Source organism: Zasmidium cellare, assembly GCF_010093935.1.
Source record: "Zasmidium cellare ATCC 36951 unplaced genomic scaffold M409scaffold_51, whole genome shotgun sequence".
NCBI lineage: Eukaryota > Fungi > Ascomycota > Dothideomycetes > Mycosphaerellales > Mycosphaerellaceae > Zasmidium > Zasmidium cellare.
This window is the reverse complement of record NW_022986995.1, coordinates 166,377-182,084: the sequence shown is the minus strand read 5'-3', so window position 1 is coordinate 182,084 and position 15,708 is coordinate 166,377. Positions and strand designations below refer to the sequence as shown.

The 15,708-nt window shown below is 54.3% G+C and overlaps 9 protein-coding genes across 9 annotated transcripts; 3 read left to right on the top strand and 6 right to left on the bottom strand.

Annotated features, from left to right (window-relative positions):
* Positions 1 to 244: 244 nt before the first annotated feature.
* Positions 245 to 1,330, bottom strand: M409DRAFT_29451 (uncharacterized protein; the record flags this gene model as incomplete). Its single annotated transcript, XM_033809473.1, has 2 exons — positions 245 to 440; positions 516 to 1,330. 2 exons carry the CDS (start codon positions 1,328 to 1,330, stop codon positions 245 to 247), a joined length of 1,011 nt encoding a protein of 336 aa, XP_033661045.1.
* Positions 1,331 to 1,942: 612 nt separating this feature from the next.
* Positions 1,943 to 3,071, bottom strand: M409DRAFT_29450 (uncharacterized protein; the record flags this gene model as incomplete). Its single annotated transcript, XM_033809472.1, has 2 exons — positions 1,943 to 2,249; positions 2,302 to 3,071. 2 exons carry the CDS (start codon positions 3,069 to 3,071, stop codon positions 1,943 to 1,945), a joined length of 1,077 nt encoding a protein of 358 aa, XP_033661044.1.
* Positions 3,072 to 4,381: 1,310 nt separating this feature from the next.
* M409DRAFT_60258 (uncharacterized protein) lies at positions 4,382 to 5,453 on the top strand (the record flags this gene model as incomplete). The annotated part of the gene is made up of 2 exons (XM_033814405.1): positions 4,382 to 4,607; positions 4,657 to 5,453. The coding sequence occupies 2 exons, from the start codon at positions 4,382 to 4,384 to the stop codon at positions 5,451 to 5,453; spliced, it is 1,023 nt and encodes a 340-aa protein (XP_033661043.1).
* Positions 5,454 to 5,583: 130 nt separating this feature from the next.
* On the bottom strand, positions 5,584 to 6,141 carry M409DRAFT_29448 (uncharacterized protein; the record flags this gene model as incomplete). The annotated part of the gene is made up of 1 exon (XM_033809471.1): positions 5,584 to 6,141. One exon carries the CDS (start codon positions 6,139 to 6,141, stop codon positions 5,584 to 5,586), a length of 558 nt encoding a protein of 185 aa, XP_033661042.1.
* Positions 6,142 to 6,853: 712 nt separating this feature from the next.
* M409DRAFT_29447 (uncharacterized protein) lies at positions 6,854 to 8,026 on the bottom strand (the record flags this gene model as incomplete). The annotated part of the gene is made up of 1 exon (XM_033809470.1): positions 6,854 to 8,026. One exon carries the CDS (start codon positions 8,024 to 8,026, stop codon positions 6,854 to 6,856), a length of 1,173 nt encoding a protein of 390 aa, XP_033661041.1.
* Positions 8,027 to 8,642: 616 nt separating this feature from the next.
* On the bottom strand, positions 8,643 to 9,983 carry M409DRAFT_29446 (uncharacterized protein; the record flags this gene model as incomplete). The annotated part of the gene is made up of 1 exon (XM_033809469.1): positions 8,643 to 9,983. The coding sequence occupies one exon, from the start codon at positions 9,981 to 9,983 to the stop codon at positions 8,643 to 8,645; it is 1,341 nt and encodes a 446-aa protein (XP_033661040.1).
* A 268-nt stretch (positions 9,984 to 10,251) lies between these two features.
* On the bottom strand, positions 10,252 to 11,172 carry M409DRAFT_29445 (uncharacterized protein; the record flags this gene model as incomplete). Its single annotated transcript, XM_033809468.1, has 1 exon — positions 10,252 to 11,172. The coding sequence occupies one exon, from the start codon at positions 11,170 to 11,172 to the stop codon at positions 10,252 to 10,254; it is 921 nt and encodes a 306-aa protein (XP_033661039.1).
* A 186-nt stretch (positions 11,173 to 11,358) lies between these two features.
* M409DRAFT_60255 (uncharacterized protein) lies at positions 11,359 to 13,433 on the top strand (the record flags this gene model as incomplete). Its single annotated transcript, XM_033814404.1, has 2 exons — positions 11,359 to 12,219; positions 12,516 to 13,433. The coding sequence occupies 2 exons, from the start codon at positions 11,359 to 11,361 to the stop codon at positions 13,431 to 13,433; spliced, it is 1,779 nt and encodes a 592-aa protein (XP_033661038.1).
* A 1,274-nt stretch (positions 13,434 to 14,707) lies between these two features.
* M409DRAFT_60254 (uncharacterized protein) lies at positions 14,708 to 15,569 on the top strand (the record flags this gene model as incomplete). Its single annotated transcript, XM_033814403.1, has 5 exons — positions 14,708 to 14,868; positions 14,950 to 15,157; positions 15,215 to 15,326; positions 15,378 to 15,467; positions 15,526 to 15,569. 5 exons carry the CDS (start codon positions 14,708 to 14,710, stop codon positions 15,567 to 15,569), a joined length of 615 nt encoding a protein of 204 aa, XP_033661037.1.
* Between the last annotated feature and the right edge of the window lie 139 nt (positions 15,570 to 15,708).

The window sequence follows — 15,708 nt, the reverse complement described above, 5'->3', positions numbered from 1 at the left end:
CTGAGGCTCGGAAATAACAATGCACGCCGTTCCTTCACGCCATTTTGCCAGCTGCCTAAGCTCCAAGACTCAGCATAAGACACACTCATTGCAGCACCCAAGGCTCGCCTCAGTCAAATCGATCGAAAGGCTTAGTTGCGATTATACCGACACCGATAGCAACTCTGCGCATGGCATGTACGACAGCTGAAGATGAACTTCGTGAGGTAGTCATGGCACCCCTCGCAGCGGAATGGCCCCCCATTCAGGCGTTGCCAGCGATGATCGCCTTGACAGCCGTGGTTGCGGCGAAGATCCCGGGCCATAACGGCGATGGCCTGCTGGTTTCCAGCTGCACCACCTTCATGCTCGAGAACAGCGACGGCACGGTGGAAGAGGCTACGCTCGTCCCACTGGGGACAGTTGCATGTCTTCCAGGTTGCACCGCAGATGTAGCAGAACTGGTGGCGGCAACGACACCTGGGAAGTTGTTAATACTTTGTCAAGAAGAGTTAAGGCTTGCGGAGAAGACGTACGTGATGTGGTTGCAACCGGCGTTCAGCTCGACGACCGCCTTGCAGGAGCTGCACGTCTGCCAGCCTTTCTGAGCCGCCGTCTCCTCCACCTGCCGACGACCTGTATCCTCCTCACACCCGCCGTCATGTTTTGCATTCTTGCACAAGATGCACGTCGGCCTGTGCTCATTGGGACAGTGAGCCAGCGTTCCCTCGCGATGCTCGGCGCCGATGTAGGCCGAGCAGGTGGAAACATGGCAGTAGATGCGGTTCGTGTCGTCCAGCTCCTCCTTCTTGGCCTCGAAATCCTGGACGAGGTTGCGGGTCAGATATACCTTGACAAGGTCGAAGTTGAAGATGTGCTGGCAGCAGCGGGGTGGGTACAGCGTCTCGTCGGTGAGGGCTGCACGATGGAGCTGCTCGAGGCAGTTTGAGCACCAGCGATGAGGCGTTGGGTCGGGCGGGCATGAGCAGTCGTAGAGCTCGGCAAGCGGACGACGGTCAGAGCAAATGAGGCACAGCCCAAGCGGGATGTGAGTGTGATCATGCACTGCAGCAGGTCCAGCGTCGATTTCCCCCTCGACCTCTCCCTCCCCCTCGACAGGCTTCTCCGGCTCCGGAACAGGCAGCTCATCGCTCGGAAGACCTCGACGAGTCCGATAAGCCCTCAGCTCGGCCTCATACTCCTGCATGGCGATCACATTATCCCACTGGCCGGCATCTTCGACGACACCGTCGGCCTGCGCGGACGTGTGGATGTCGAGGAGTTGCAGCTTGATGGTCATGTCAGCCGTCGCGGCGTCCATGTCATCGAGTTCGGCGATGATGGCGGACATGGTCGCTCGAATGTTGGATGATGTTGTTGGTCGGGGGTAGTCTGCTCTATGGTTTGCTCGCGATTATGCAGGGAGGGAGTGAAGGTTTGGTGAAGGTAAGGCTTGCAGAAAGCGGGAACAGCAGGCGGAAGAAGTACGGCGGTTCTAGGGAGGTGGGTCACAGGCTTGGCAGGTAAGTGAATGACAAGAGCTCCCATTCAAGCGTCACTAGTGGTGAGCTAGGCGCCCCCCGTGGTATCTCGAAACACCTTCTCGACACTCGGATGCAGAGTGACAGGCCAGCCGCTGATGTTGAATTCTACTTCTAGCTGACCGCCTGGCTCATCATCGCATACCCAGTTCGGAGCATCAAGTCACTACCGATCTTCTCGAATAAGACATTGTCGTATAAGCTGTCGAGCAACGAGCCATGCTCAGATGTGGTATCTGGGCAATTTACAATACAGAGCTGGCGTTCGTTTGTTGGGCTATCTAGCTCAATTGAGCCCGTCTCCACATACCCACCGACTCTGGTGCCAATATGTGCGCATTTGATTTCCGTCAATGTAACCGCACATGGTGGACCAGAAGCAATCCAGTCTTGTCTCTACAGTCCGCCGACCGCATTGCCGCCTATAGATTAAAGCGACAGCGCGAGCAGATGTCCGTGTGGCAGTTTTCGCATCGCCAGATGAACACACGAAGGTATTCGCCGCACTCGTCACAATCGCCTCCACCCTCAATCCGCTCGTACTCGTGGTCGCCTCGTTGGCATTCGTGATGCTGTCGCAACTGCTCCGCGAGCTCGGCTGCATTACCACCCTCCCGATCAGCGACTTGCTCGGCGCGAGCAAGCAGACGCTCCTCATGGAACTGTGGACAGCGACAGGTCCTCCACCGTTCTCCGCAGACGTAACAGAACTGAGCGCGGCAGTGGCATCTGTAGGGCAAGTCAGTACTGATAGCAGACAGCGGTTTTCCGGAGCACTTACGTGATATGGTTACATCCGATCGTGAGCTCAACCATCCTCTGGCAGGAGTAACAGCGCTGCCATCCTTCCTGGCTTGCCGTGTCGATGACGCTCTGTGCAGCCTCATCTGGTGGACAGTCTCCCTCATGAGTGGCACCGTGACAGAGAATGCAAGTCTCCTGCTGGCAACTCGGGCACCGGGCGACATCGGCTTGCTTGTGAGACTGCGGAACATACGTCGAGCAGGTCGGCACATGGCAGTAAGTACGCCTCGAGTCGTCCAGCTCTTCCTTCTTGTCCGCAAACTCCGTCTCGACCTCCTTTCGCAAGAAGATACCGGCGGATTCGAAGAGGATGTGCTGGTTGCAGCAGCGAGGAGGATAGAACCTCTCATCTCTCATGGAGGTGGCGAAGAGGTCGGACAGACAGTCACCGCAGTAGTGGTGGCCGCATGGTGCTGAGTAGTCGTAGTCGGAGACATTGCGCTCGTCGCAGACCGAGCACTCGAACCGCGGGACACCATCTGGCGCTGCTGCTGGTGGAGATGGTTGTTGGTCAACGCCGTCGCCCTCGTCTGGAGCTTGAGCCTCTTCTTCCGCAAACCCACGCAGCGCGCGATACGCCTTCAGCTCGGCCTCGTAGAAGCGACGAGCGACTTCACCATCCTTGCCACCTTCAGATCCGGCTCCGAATTCCCTCTCAAGCTGAGTCAGTTCCTCAAGCTGGCATTTGATGATGAGATGTGCGGTCTCGTCGTCCAGGTCGTCCAGGACCGTCGTGTGCGCCGCCATGGTCAGGTTGCGCCGCCGGCGACTGCGGAAAAACACGAAGGCGAGTGCAGCTCAACAGGGCGAGGGAGTTCTGAGTTTCATATCCTGCTCGGGTTGCAAGAAAATGTCGAAATTCTGGAGGGGCGAAGACGCCGAAGCAAACGGATGTCGGAAAGTGCCGAGAGTCACTAGCGCCGTTTGCACGGCTTTCACATGCAAACGGTGCCTTTCACTTGGGCAACGGAGTTTCCAGAGTGCCTTGCGGACACTTGACATCACTAAACGATGAGTCTAGCAGAGATGAAGTCCGATACCTTGTCTTCACCGTAGAGTATTGGATCGACCAGCTCAACTGCAATCGACCCGCAACGGTACAGCTGTCAATACCAGGTCAATCATTAGTGGGCGGCTCCATGACCTGAAAGACTCGCAGGACTGGTGGCTCGGATAACACAGTAGTGTTTGAATACAGCGACCATGTGCTTACGAGAGGACCACCCCGAACACATCAATCCGGGAAGAGACCTTTCAAGCGTTCCAAATGACGAGCAGAGCTTATAGGACGCAGAACCGATGAGTGGTGGTGTGAATAGGAGGTCTTAGTCCATTCCGCTCAGCTACTGGCGGTAGCATACATCCACCTCGCGTCTGTCAATCATTCTTCTGAGACAAAATGGCATTCTCGCGCATGGAGCTCTTGGAGCGAAGAGCGTTCGCGTGGACGGCAGTCAAATGCCTCTGCTTGTCGTCGTGGCGACAAGAAGCAACTCGAAACAATAAAACACTGCATAACACGCAAGCAAGCCCAAGGCTTCCGCATGGCTGCATACCAACGCCCAGACATCCCCATGGAGAAGCGCCACCCTCCTGGTAATCTTCGCCCCCGCCATGTGGCATCAACAAAACCGCAGAATCCCTCCTGCCGTACAACGCAACCCTCCAACCAAATCCTCGGCATCTCCCTGCCCGACAACACATCCCCCTCCCCTGGCGCCCTGGTTTCAGGAACGCGATGGCTATAGCGTTCCTGCGAGACATAGCCAGACGTTTGGGAAGGGAGGGTCTCCTGAGGACGCCATTGTTGCACTGAGGCTGATGCCAAGAGGGTTGGCAACACCGAGCTTTCTTTCAGCTTTTCAGGCACAGCCGCCGGCTTTTTCAGCCTGATTGGGCTGTTACAGAGGCTGGGAGGGAGGAGGATATATCTTGGGGATGGGTCTGCTTTGCGAGTGGAGGTGAGGGTTTGATCTTTGCAGATACGTTCGTTTTGTCGCTCGCTTTTGCTCGGCTTTTCAGTGCGTTCGCTTTGATCTTTTCCAGACAGTATCAAAATGCGTTCCATCCTCGCCCTCGCTATTGCAGCGCTGCCAGCTACGCTCGTCGCTGTCAAACTTCAAGGACAGAGCTTAAACGCTCTTCTCCCACGTCAGGATGCTTTCGACTTCCCTGTCCCATGCGGCAGCTACCCAATTGGTGATCCGAATCCATGCGAGACAGCCTGTGGTGAAGGATTCTTGATGTGCGCACCGGCTGGGAGCTGCTTCGACAATGCTGGTGGTGACATTTGCTGCTCAAACGGAGGTATGAACAATATAAATTGGCTCAGATCCTGTGGTCGCTGATGAGACTCGCTTGGTAGATGTCTGTCCTCCAGACCATTACTGCAGCGAGAAGGGCTGCTGTCAGAACGGCAATACGCTTGAAGAATGCGGTGCAGCGGCCACTGTCGCCACCGTTGTCGGAGTCGTCAATACTGGCTCTGCCGCGCCTCCAAGCTCTTCGAGCCCACCTGGCTCTCCTGCGGGATACGAGCCGACTTCATCAGCAGTGCCTCCACCACCTCCACCTCCACCATACGGCTCAGTGACTTCGGACACGAGCGTTCCAACATCGCCTCTGCCGCATCCCTACTCTCCAACGACCATCACCGATTCTTGGTCATCGACAGTTCCTGGGCCTTCAGGCTACCCACCAGTGACCTCGGATTCTTGGTCATCCAAACCCTCTGAGCCCTCTGGCTATCCCCCTGCCATCCCAGATACACCCTCATCGTCTCCAACTCACCCAAGCGGCTATCCACCCATCACCTCAGACTCGTGGACATCCTCGCCACCTTCGCCATCTGGATACCCGCCTATCAGTCCCACCGAGCCATCTGGATACCCTCCTTACAGTCCCACTGAGCCATCTGGATACCCTCCAGTCATCACTGACTCGTGGTCGTCATCTCCAAGCATCCCGCCGACGCACCCAACAGTTCCAGTGTATCCTTCCAATGGCACGAATGGTACTGCTCCATGGTATCCACCACCGCAGCAGACTACCAATGGCGGGGCGAAGGGAGAGGTTGCTGGTTGGACCATCAGCGGGTTGACCTTGTTGGGCCTGGGTTTCTTTTTGTAAGAAGCGGACAGTGTAGCCTTTCGTCCAAGGAAGTCAGCGGTTCCTTTCCGTCTGTACCATAATGCGCCAGGGTCGTAATGTATAGGCAGGCAGATAGTTCAAATCGAACACACATTCCGAAAGACAGCAATCACGAATAAAAATCCCCACCCCCACGAATCCCCTCATGCATAAAACACTCCCAAACCCCATCGCCCACCCTCCTCCGCCACGAAAACCTCCCCACCATCTCCTGCTGCGCATTAAACTCCTCATCCGGCGGCCCACCCTCCCCCAAACTCGTATACAACACCCAGCCCGCCTCGCCACCGCTCTCGACCACAGCGCTGAGATGGAATATCCTCAACTTCCACTCCGGGTGGGCTTTGCGCAGCGCGAGGATGTTGTCGAGCTGTTGCTGCCGGGATTGCACGTGCGGCAGGATGCATTCGTGCCCGCCGGAGTTGTACATGGCGAAGTGCGGGGACATGTGTTTGTCGAGGAAGGCGTAGGCGGAGGGGGAGGGGAGGCGGTTTAGGGCGTCTACGAGACCGCGGGAGAGCGTGCGGAGGAGGTAGGAGGTGGGGGAGTGGTTGAGGTTTTTGGAGGGGGTGGTGGGTTGAGAGGATATGGGGAGGTCGTGGGAGTGTAGCATTCTGGGATTTGGGCTGTTGTACTTGTAGCTTTGGGGTGGGATGTAGTATTTCATGTCGTTTCCCGAGAGGTGTTGTTGTTTCCAGTCGTGTGTGAAGGATCGCCACAGCTGAGTCGATCCGAGATTTTCCGAGATGAGGTAAGCTGCTTCTCTCTCATTCACTTACTCATGTCGATCATGTGAAAAGACAGGCTAGGGACGGAAGTGGAAACCTTTCCATAACTTTGATTGATGGCTCTGTACTATCAGTACCTAGTGAGAGCACTTCCCTTTTCAACCGAATTTGTAACACTCAATCCCACACCCCCTGAACTCCTTTTAAGAGAGGGCCGATGCTGCACAACTCAAAGAAACCCATAATCAAGCAAGCTCAAATCCACCCAGTCGCTTTTCTCCACCTCTCCCATTTTCGTGTTCGACGATGAACAAGTGTTCATGGTCCATCAATCCGCAGACGGAATCCCCTTTCGGATGAAGGATTCTAAGTCTCCGGGCCCGAAAGCATCGGAATCCACGCCAGAGTCGCCCGTTCGCTGCCAGGTCGACAAGATGCAGATTCCATCAATGCAGACCGATCGCGGTGTGGTTTTCCAGAAAACTTTTTCAACACGCTCCGTCTCGTTACACTTTTCAGTGCTTCCATTTCTCCTTCTTGTCTGGGCATCGAGTTCTACATCCTTTCTGCGGTGCCATAAAGTCCACTACAATGGACTGCTTCGGCATCTGTTCCGGAGCATTTCAGCCATTCTCCCTCCTTCATATCACATCAATCACTCTCTTGCGTCTCCAGATACGATCGTCTCTTCATGACCGCCTTGTCGATAAACGCTTGAAACTGCTCGCAGCCTTGTGGAACAAAGGAGTATCTTGGGTCGGGGTGGACATTGACCTTCTTCCCCCGAGCCGCGACAGCCACCAAGCCGCGGAACTCTTCCAAATCTTCGTAGCGCGCCAGAACGGGGTCTTCATCATCCGAATCCACCCAAAAAGTGTCGTCGATGTAGAATGTGCACTCATCCAAGGCCGTCAGTTGCTCGAGGGCTTTTGTTGCCTGATTCAGGTATCTGTGGGTATACAGGGGCCTGTATCCCCTCATCCTGATGCTGAGCTTTTTGAGGAAAGCAAGCTCCTGGGTGTAGAATTGCTGCAAGTTGAGATAGGTATATTCGAGTGGAAATGAGAAACAGTTAGTGCCAAAGAAAATGGGCCGGGCTTCGTGGCGGACTCGACGACAACTGACAAGAAGGGCATCCACATCTTCTGGCAATGTCGCCAAATTCTTCTGACGAATAGTCTGATCGTGCCAGTGTTCATCATTCTCGGCGATGTGACTCGACAGAGTGCTCAGCCCAAATTTGTGCCCTGGCTGCCAACGAGTCACAATTTCAGAGTCATGGAAATGGAGGACCAGTTCGTAGATTCGAACGCGAAGCTCCGGAGGTAAATCTAGAAGTCTGAATGGGCTCTTGCATGGTGGTGCAAGTAGACCGCTGAGATAGACGCGGGCGTGGTTCGGCTTGATGGAGTAGATGTACACACTCTTGTACTTGGTCCGCTCTTCCCGCACTTGTAGAGGGTTGTCATAAGAGTGAAAGGCTTCATATGATCCATCAATGAGCATCTCCAGATCCGTTGGTTGGTTAGTATCGACATAGGCAGCCACTTCCGGGCTGTATTCATCGATCGCCAACATCTTGTAATAGTAGAACCGCCGAACAATCCAGGAGAGGATTTGTTTTGTGGAGACGTATTCGTAGGAGCTACAAATGACAGCCATGGCAATGAGCGTTGTAGCCGTAAAAGGCGGCCTCTCGGCGGCGTACAGATATGGTGCGACGAGGTGCTCGATTTCTATCCTGAGAGGCCGCCGAGACTCGTGGAGAGCGTGAGGCGCATCCTCGTTGTCCAGCTTCTCTGTCGCGGCGTTGGGATCGGCCATGTCGAAGGCTTTCTAAGAAGCCAGCAGCGGACTTATGGTGGGATGTCCTAGGATCGCTTCGTGGCTGCGACGGCGATGGGTAGATGATTTGTGCAATGCGCCTTCCGTGTCGACGAGCTTGCTGAGGTGCTGCGATTGGTTTGTATCCCGCTTTTCGAGGTGCACTGATCGTCGTTGATGCCGAAGTTGTTTTTATTGCGTGTTGAAAAGGTGGAGGTGAAGCCGCTTGGTGGCGACGAGCTGTTCGCGTTTGCAGGCAGTCACCTGACAGCTTCTTGGCGTTCACGTGAAAGATCTTCGGTCTACGTTCCAGATTGCAATAGCCGTGTCCGACAGCAACTAGCCATCAGAACCTCACTTGAATGCAGGATCCTACCATTAACACCATTGTGCGCACTACTCAGAGACATAGACTCGATCAACAAGGAACTTCGGGAAAGGGGTAGGAAACAAGATTGGACTTTTAGGCTTAATATACAATCTTCAGACTCATAAAGACTCGCCAGCTCAGCCCGCTTTTCCAACCCCTCGGAACCATGAAAAAGAAGTCTTGTGATGCATTAAGCCTCGAAGACAACCGTCAACCTCTAACCATTCCCATCACTGGCCGGTTCCACTAATCATCCACAACAGTCACGGCTGACTTGCTTGTCGCCTTGCCCTTCAACTTCTTCGCCCGCTTCTTCGGCGCTTTCTGGCCTCTGCCAGCTTCGATCTTTTCGATCTCGGCATCGAAGAGCGCCTTGAGCCTAGTAGACTCGTCGCCGCCTTTGAGCTCGAATGTCTCCGCGTTGGCGGCTGCCTCAACCAAATGGCGGAAACCCGGAATTTGCCCAGCCTTTGTGAACTTGCTCTTTCTTCCATAGTGGTCAAGACGCCGAACTTTGGACATTTCAAGCCAATCGCGGTCCCGCATGTCGAGAGCGAGGAACTTGAGTCTCTTGCCTGAGGCCAACATTTGGGCTGCGCGCTCGAAAACACGGGCCTCAACTTTGAATGGCCTGAGAAAAAGCTCCACGTATTCCAAGTGCTGAGTCGCCGGGGATTGTCTGGCTGAGATCATGTCGTTGAGACACAACAGGCCTTCGTGTGCGAACGTGAACTTGTTCTGTCCGTATAAGATTGGGGCTGCTTCGGCGTATGCTTGCTTGCACACCTGCAGCAAAGCGATCACATTGGTATTGCCAATGTCACAGTCCCTTGGTACCACACCCTCCTCTTCGACATACGAGTCTTCGTCTTCAGGATGCTGTCGCAGCTCTGCACTGCATGTGTTTGAATTAATGACAATTCCCGATGGATGAAAACGTAGCACCATCTCGTAGATGCTGTTGCGCAGCTCAGCTGGCAGTTTGAAGAAGGGGAAGACTCCTTGTCGGCTGTCGCATAATCGTGACTCGAGGAAGATGCGCGCTGCTTGCGGAGTGACCGTGAACTCAGCGTCGTCCAGGTACTGAACATCGCGCTCGCTTGGATCCTCGTACCGAACCAAAGGAACGTCATGTCGATGAAAAGTATCAACCAGCTCCGGTACAAGCTCGACTGGGCGAAAGTCACTAAACTCACACTCCCAGTTCACGAGGAGTTCCTTCAGAACCTTGTCTCTGTAATACGGGTAGGTCGTAATAATCGAGCGGCGGGAACTTGCTATTGTGTAGGATGCCTCGTTGCCGCATATGATAGCCATTACGACCATCTCTGCCGTGGAGAATGGCGGTCGTTTTCCAGAAACTTGATATGGTCCGGTGAGGGTTGAAATCTCTTCCTTGAGAGACGCCCGTACCAGGACATGCTGTGGCTCGGCTTGAACGTCGACGACGGTGATGGGATCGCTAATATCGCTGAGGTCCAAAGCCTCGCTGGTGTCACGGACATCGTCGTGGTCGTTGTCATGAGCGAAGAGCGCGGGGGTGTCGTGGGCCATAATGTACCAGAAGATGCTGTTAGCCTTCGGCATTTCAGGGTGTTGAAGGCTGTCCTCGCCGTGTCCTTGGTGAGGATGTGTGTTGTGTGGTCGATGGAAACTTGTTGCATTCGGGCTTAAGTAGACGCTATGTGCTGGAGGACTGAAAGCTCGTGAAGTCGCTCCAATAAAGGTGATCATGTGCCGGTGGATCACGGTGTCAAACATGTGATCTGTGAACAAGAGTGAAGCCACGTAAAGTACAGCTTATACATACACAGTGACATATGACACACACAGTGGCAGTGACAGTGACAGTTCATCACTCCACTGACTTCTCAATCTTTCCACCCGTAAACGTCTCTGCAATCCTCCTGATACGTTCCTTGTTGATCTCGCTCGACGACTTGGCGCTCCTCATTGCGAATCCCGTGGCCTGGCCGTTGGCCACGTTGAGCTTGTCTTGCACACGCTCAGGCCTGCCCTCTGCCCAGATAGAGCGGTTGGATACGCCAGTCGAGAACTTGCCAAATTGTACAGGCATCTCAGGCGTTCCAAATGCCGCGTCCACTGCCTTGTCAAGCTGCTGCGGCGTTACGATAAATTCGCGGGCGTTCATGTACAGCGAGTGGACGGCTTCCATGCGTTCCTGGCGTTTCATGTCCTCATGTCGTTGAAGGTTAAGCTGTTTCGTCCGAATGCGATCTTCTCGTGTGGGATCTGGTATAGGCTTGTTGTACAGGGCGTCGAGGTCCATATTGTTGCTCGGTGCGGTCAACCGCTCATCCTCACGATCAGGTCGCTGTAGCAGCTCTTGTCTCTCGCGCTGCTTGGCCGCTTGCCGCACATTTTGATGCCTTTCATCAGAGATCTGCCTTGCTCGAAGGCTCTTGACACCCTCGCGCAGATTCTGCTTCCTGATCTCGCTCATCTTGGCTTTCCATTCCTCCCTGCTGCCTTTTGGAGGATTCTTCGGGTTTTTCGGGGAGGGCGTTGACAGCGCAATAATTTCATCGTCGCTTCGGCCTTTGCTGTTACCTGCGAAGACATTGCGAGGTATCGGTAGCGTTCCTTTGACGGGAGGGTTATGGGGCACTGTCTGCTGGGGTGGTTCAGGGACTTTGACGTATCGGGGGTGTTCTGGGCCGACGGCGAGGAGCTTCGAAGACGAGGCGAAAGTTCTGACGGTGCATTGAGGACATCGCCAGCTCAACGCTGATGATATTGACGTTTTTGGAGGCATTTTGTCTGTGAAGATGGTTCAATGCTTCTTCGATGCTGTCTTCACGTTCGAGCACTTCCGCTCGCCGCACCTTCCTTTTCTGGTGGTTCAAAATCTTGGCGTCCCGCCTTCTCGAAAAAAGCCAGACCTCCAGTCTCGACTTTCCTCCCACTATACATCCTCCAACAAATCACCAACGCCGACAAGATGGGTACCGGCAAGAAAGAAGCGACCCGCCGTGAGCGGCAGGGTAAGACGAGCGATGGCATGGGCAACGTCCGGACCAAGGGCGAGAACTTCTATCGCGATGCGAAACGGGTCAAGTCGCTCAACATGTTCAAGGACGGCAAGGCGCAAAGAAATGCTCGGGGAGACATCACCAAGGCGGCATCATACCAGAGCAGGGAGGCACCTGTCGCTCGAGTGGAGCCGAACAGGAAATGGTTCACCAATACCCGAGTCATCTCTCAAGATGCCTTGAACGCTTTCCGGGGTGCAGTTGAGGCGCAGAGCAAGGACCCATACAGCTACCTGCTGAAGCAGAACAAGTTGCCCATGAGCTTGATCCACGACAACAAGGACAAAGAGCGAAAAGATGGGTTGATTCAGCACAAGGCCAAGATCAAGATCGAGAGCGAGAAGTTCGTCGACACATTTGGACCGAAAGCACAGCGAAAGCGACCCCGATTAGCTGTGGCAAACCTGGAAGATCTCGCAAATGCTACTACTCAAGACTACTCCACATATGAAGAGCGGCAAGCAGAAGCTCGGATACTCGCTGGCCTAGGCGAAGATAAAGAGGCGGATAACAGTGACAAGCTTGTCACTGACGACGGGGAGATCACAACGGCAAGAGAGCCGGTATTTTCCAAAGGCCAAAGCAAGCGGATATGGAACGAGCTATACAAGGTCATCGACAGCTCAGACGTGGTCATCCACGTCCTCGACGCACGAGATCCTCTCGGGACACGATGTCGCAGTGTGGAGAAGTACATCCGCGAAGAGGCACCCCACAAGCACTTGCTCTTCTTGCTGAACAAGTGCGATCTGGTCCCTACCAGTGTAGCGGTGAGTCTTGATCTCGTTCTTTTCCTTTGAGCACGCCAGAGTTTCAAGTCAAGGTTTCTTCCAGCCCTCGTTGGCCGTCAGTGGACTTAATCTGTTACGACTCTGGCAGAGCGAACACCTCCTACCGACTCTCTGCCGTTTTGGCATGGTCACTTTGGAGCCTTCGTGTCTTGTTTGAGTAGCGATCCGGAATACACCCGTGATGGACAGCTTAGTTATGGGACACACAATTATCTCTCCTTTGGAACATCTTCTGGCTGTCAGTATCTCCCAGAAGCAAGCTGACGATCTTCCAGGCCAAATGGGTCAAACTATTGTCTCAAGAATATCCAACCCTCGCCTTCCACGCAAGCATGACAAACAGCTTCGGTAAAGGCACGCTCATCTCGCTCTTACGACAATTCTCTTCTCTTCACAGCTCGCGAAAGCAAATTTCTGTTGGCTTCATCGGCTATCCGAACACGGGCAAATCCTCGATCATCAACACTCTTCGCAAGAAGAAGGTGTGCACCACGGCTCCCATACCTGGCGAGACCAAGGTCTGGCAGTACATCACTCTGATGAAGAGGATATACCTGATCGACTGTCCTGGTATTGTGCCACCTTCCATGGTTGATACCCCTGAGGACATTCTGCTGCGAGGAGTTGTGAGAGTGGAGAATGTGGAGCATCCTGCGCAATACGTACCGGCTGTGTTGTCGAAGTGTAAGAGGCATCATCTGGAGCGGACATATGAGGTGAAAGGATGGTCCAGCGACGAGAAAGACTTCTCGGAAAAGCCAGAGAAAGAACGGATAGAAGAGAGCGTCAAGTTCCTCGAGTTGCTCGCACGAAAAGGTGGTAGGCTTTTGAGGGGTGGTGAAGCCGATCTGGATGGTGTTGCCAAGATGGTGTTGAATGATTTCCTGCGGGGAAAGATACCTTGGTTCAGTCCACCTCCAGCCGCTGATATGGAGGACAGTAAAGAAGAGGGTCGAGATGAGAAGCTTGGGTTCACGCACAAGAAGCGGAAGAGGGAGTTGGAAGAGGAGGCAGAGGCTGCGGTTGCTACTAATGACGGTGAGGAGGAGGATGACGAAGGGGACAGCGACGAGGGGGACGAGGGGGATGACGAGGACGGCTTTGAGGGCTTCGACGATGACGCCGAAGATGTGGAGGATCAGGGCGGAGTCGAGGTAGACCCGAACGACAGCGACGAGGAAACTTCGTCATGATAGTAAGATACCAGCAAGATACCCCAACGGACGACATTTTGAAGCACACATTCACCCTCATCGCGCGCGCTAGGATTGCCGTTCATGGAAAGCAAAGCGATCTGTCTAAACGGTCCAAGATCGTGAACACGAGGATGCCGCACTGCTCACTCAAACACACGGCTCAACACTCGGTGGTGGACCGAGTTTGAATGGTTCCAACGATCGCGACTTGGACTGGCGCTTGATGGGCATCGAGACTTCGCCAGCCCAAGAAAGTTGTATCGCCGCATAACGCCATCGACCCGGCGCGAGACAAGAAAGACTTTGTGATCATGGCTGGGCCTTCCATGACACCTCGCTCCAATGAGCCCACAACGAATTCGCCTTGGGCATACGTATTCACCTCCTATCACATCCACCGGCCTTCTTTCGAATTCGATTGCCTGCTCGACGGCATGGTCGTCATCGGGATTTGCTTGCAACTCAGTTTCAGCAGATAGCCGAAGAATGGCGCTGTCGGTTCATGTTGCCCATGTCGAGAAAAATCTTCGCCGGAGCAGTGTACCGTTCCGTTCGCGTTTGCAACGTTACAGGATGCGAACCCTATGAGGAACTCGAAACATGCTCTCTACAAGCAAACATGTTCTTCTAGCTAGGCCGGTACCTGAGATCTAGCAAGGGCCTCCTGGTCCGCGAGCAACGGGAAGCTGACGGCAGACGTGGGCCACGACCACCGCACGTGGGAATCCAGACGACATGCGCTCGAGCCAAGGGGTTGTGCGTTTCAGACTCTAGACTGCGAAACATGCTTACAATCGCTCAGGCTGATCGTCCACTAGGTCAAGTAGGTCGGAAGCTTTTGGATACTCTTCTATGACGGGAACACCTGGACTGACTTGCCTCGCATTGCAGTTGATCGTGGCCCATCTCACCCTTCGCAGCTGCTTTGCACTTGCCGAGACTACATCACCAACATCGATGGCCCACAAACAAGATACCAGGTGGATCCGATTGCATGGCATCACGAGAAGAGCAATTTCGCAACCCTCACTTGCGATGGATGAATGCTGTTCACCGAAACATACAACAGCATTGGCGGTCAGGTACCAGCCTTCTCGTCGTCAGCATCCATACCCGCACAAACAGTATAAGAATACCCTCTCTTCACCACCATCTCTCCAGTCTTTCAAGCCACAGCCAGCAGCTGCAACCACTCCTTTCTCTTCAGATCAAGAATTTGACACATTCTTTACCTTCATCACCAAACAGCCCCTCGATTCTTCTTCTTCAACATGCAGTTCAAGGACATCGTTCTCTTCCTCGCTGCGGCAGGTTCTGCGGTGACTGCTCTTCCCGCTCCAGAGGCCGAGGCTCAAGACACTCCTGTCCGCCGTGCGGAACAGGCGGAGCAGGGCGAGGCAGGCAAGCAGGGTGATCAGTTCGTCAACCCAGCGTAAGTCCCCACTACAGCTTCGACACCCAACTCCAGCTATCGCATCTCTCCCCGATGAACATGATCTAACGCTCTCGTCAGTCTCAACGGCCTCTACCCAGGCGCCAACCTCGGCTTCCAAGGCCTCCAAAACTTCCAGGACCCTCGCCTCCAGGGGTTCCAGAATTTCCAGGATCCTCGCTTGTTCGGAAACCCATTCTTTAACAACTTCAAGCGCGACGTCGAGGCGGAGTACAACCCTCTCGCCCGTCGTGCTGAGCAGGCCGAGGCGGCGAAGCAGGGCAAGCAAGTACGTGGCAAGACCTTCAGCAGCAAACTGATATGATCATCTAACGAGAGCCTATAGATCTTCCCTGGCTTTGGCAACCAAGGGCTCGGTAACCAGTGGGGCAACCAAGGTCTCGGCAACAATGGTCTCGTTGCTGGCGGTGGTGGCGGAGGCGTCATCCTCGGAGGAGGTATGCTACAATCCGCCTTTATGTCTTTCACCTTGACTCACTCGTGCATAGGCAACAACGGCTTCGGCAACAATGGCTTCGGCAACCCCGGTTTCTTCCCCAACCGCTTCAACCAGCTCAATGGCTTCCCAGGCCAGTTCGGTAAGTCCAGACACACATAATCCACCACATCTAGAGACGTGACTGACTCGATCTCCAGGCAACAACTTCGGCAACAACAACCCCTTCGACTTCTTCAACTAGACACCTCTTGAAAAAGAGGCCGTTCAGTCAGGGACGCTGTCGGAGCAAAGGCGTTTGTCGACAACAACGAAGCGTGGGCCTCAGGAAAGGTCTTCACCGCGAGATGTGGGGAGGAGTGCGTCTGGGAATTGTATTGTAA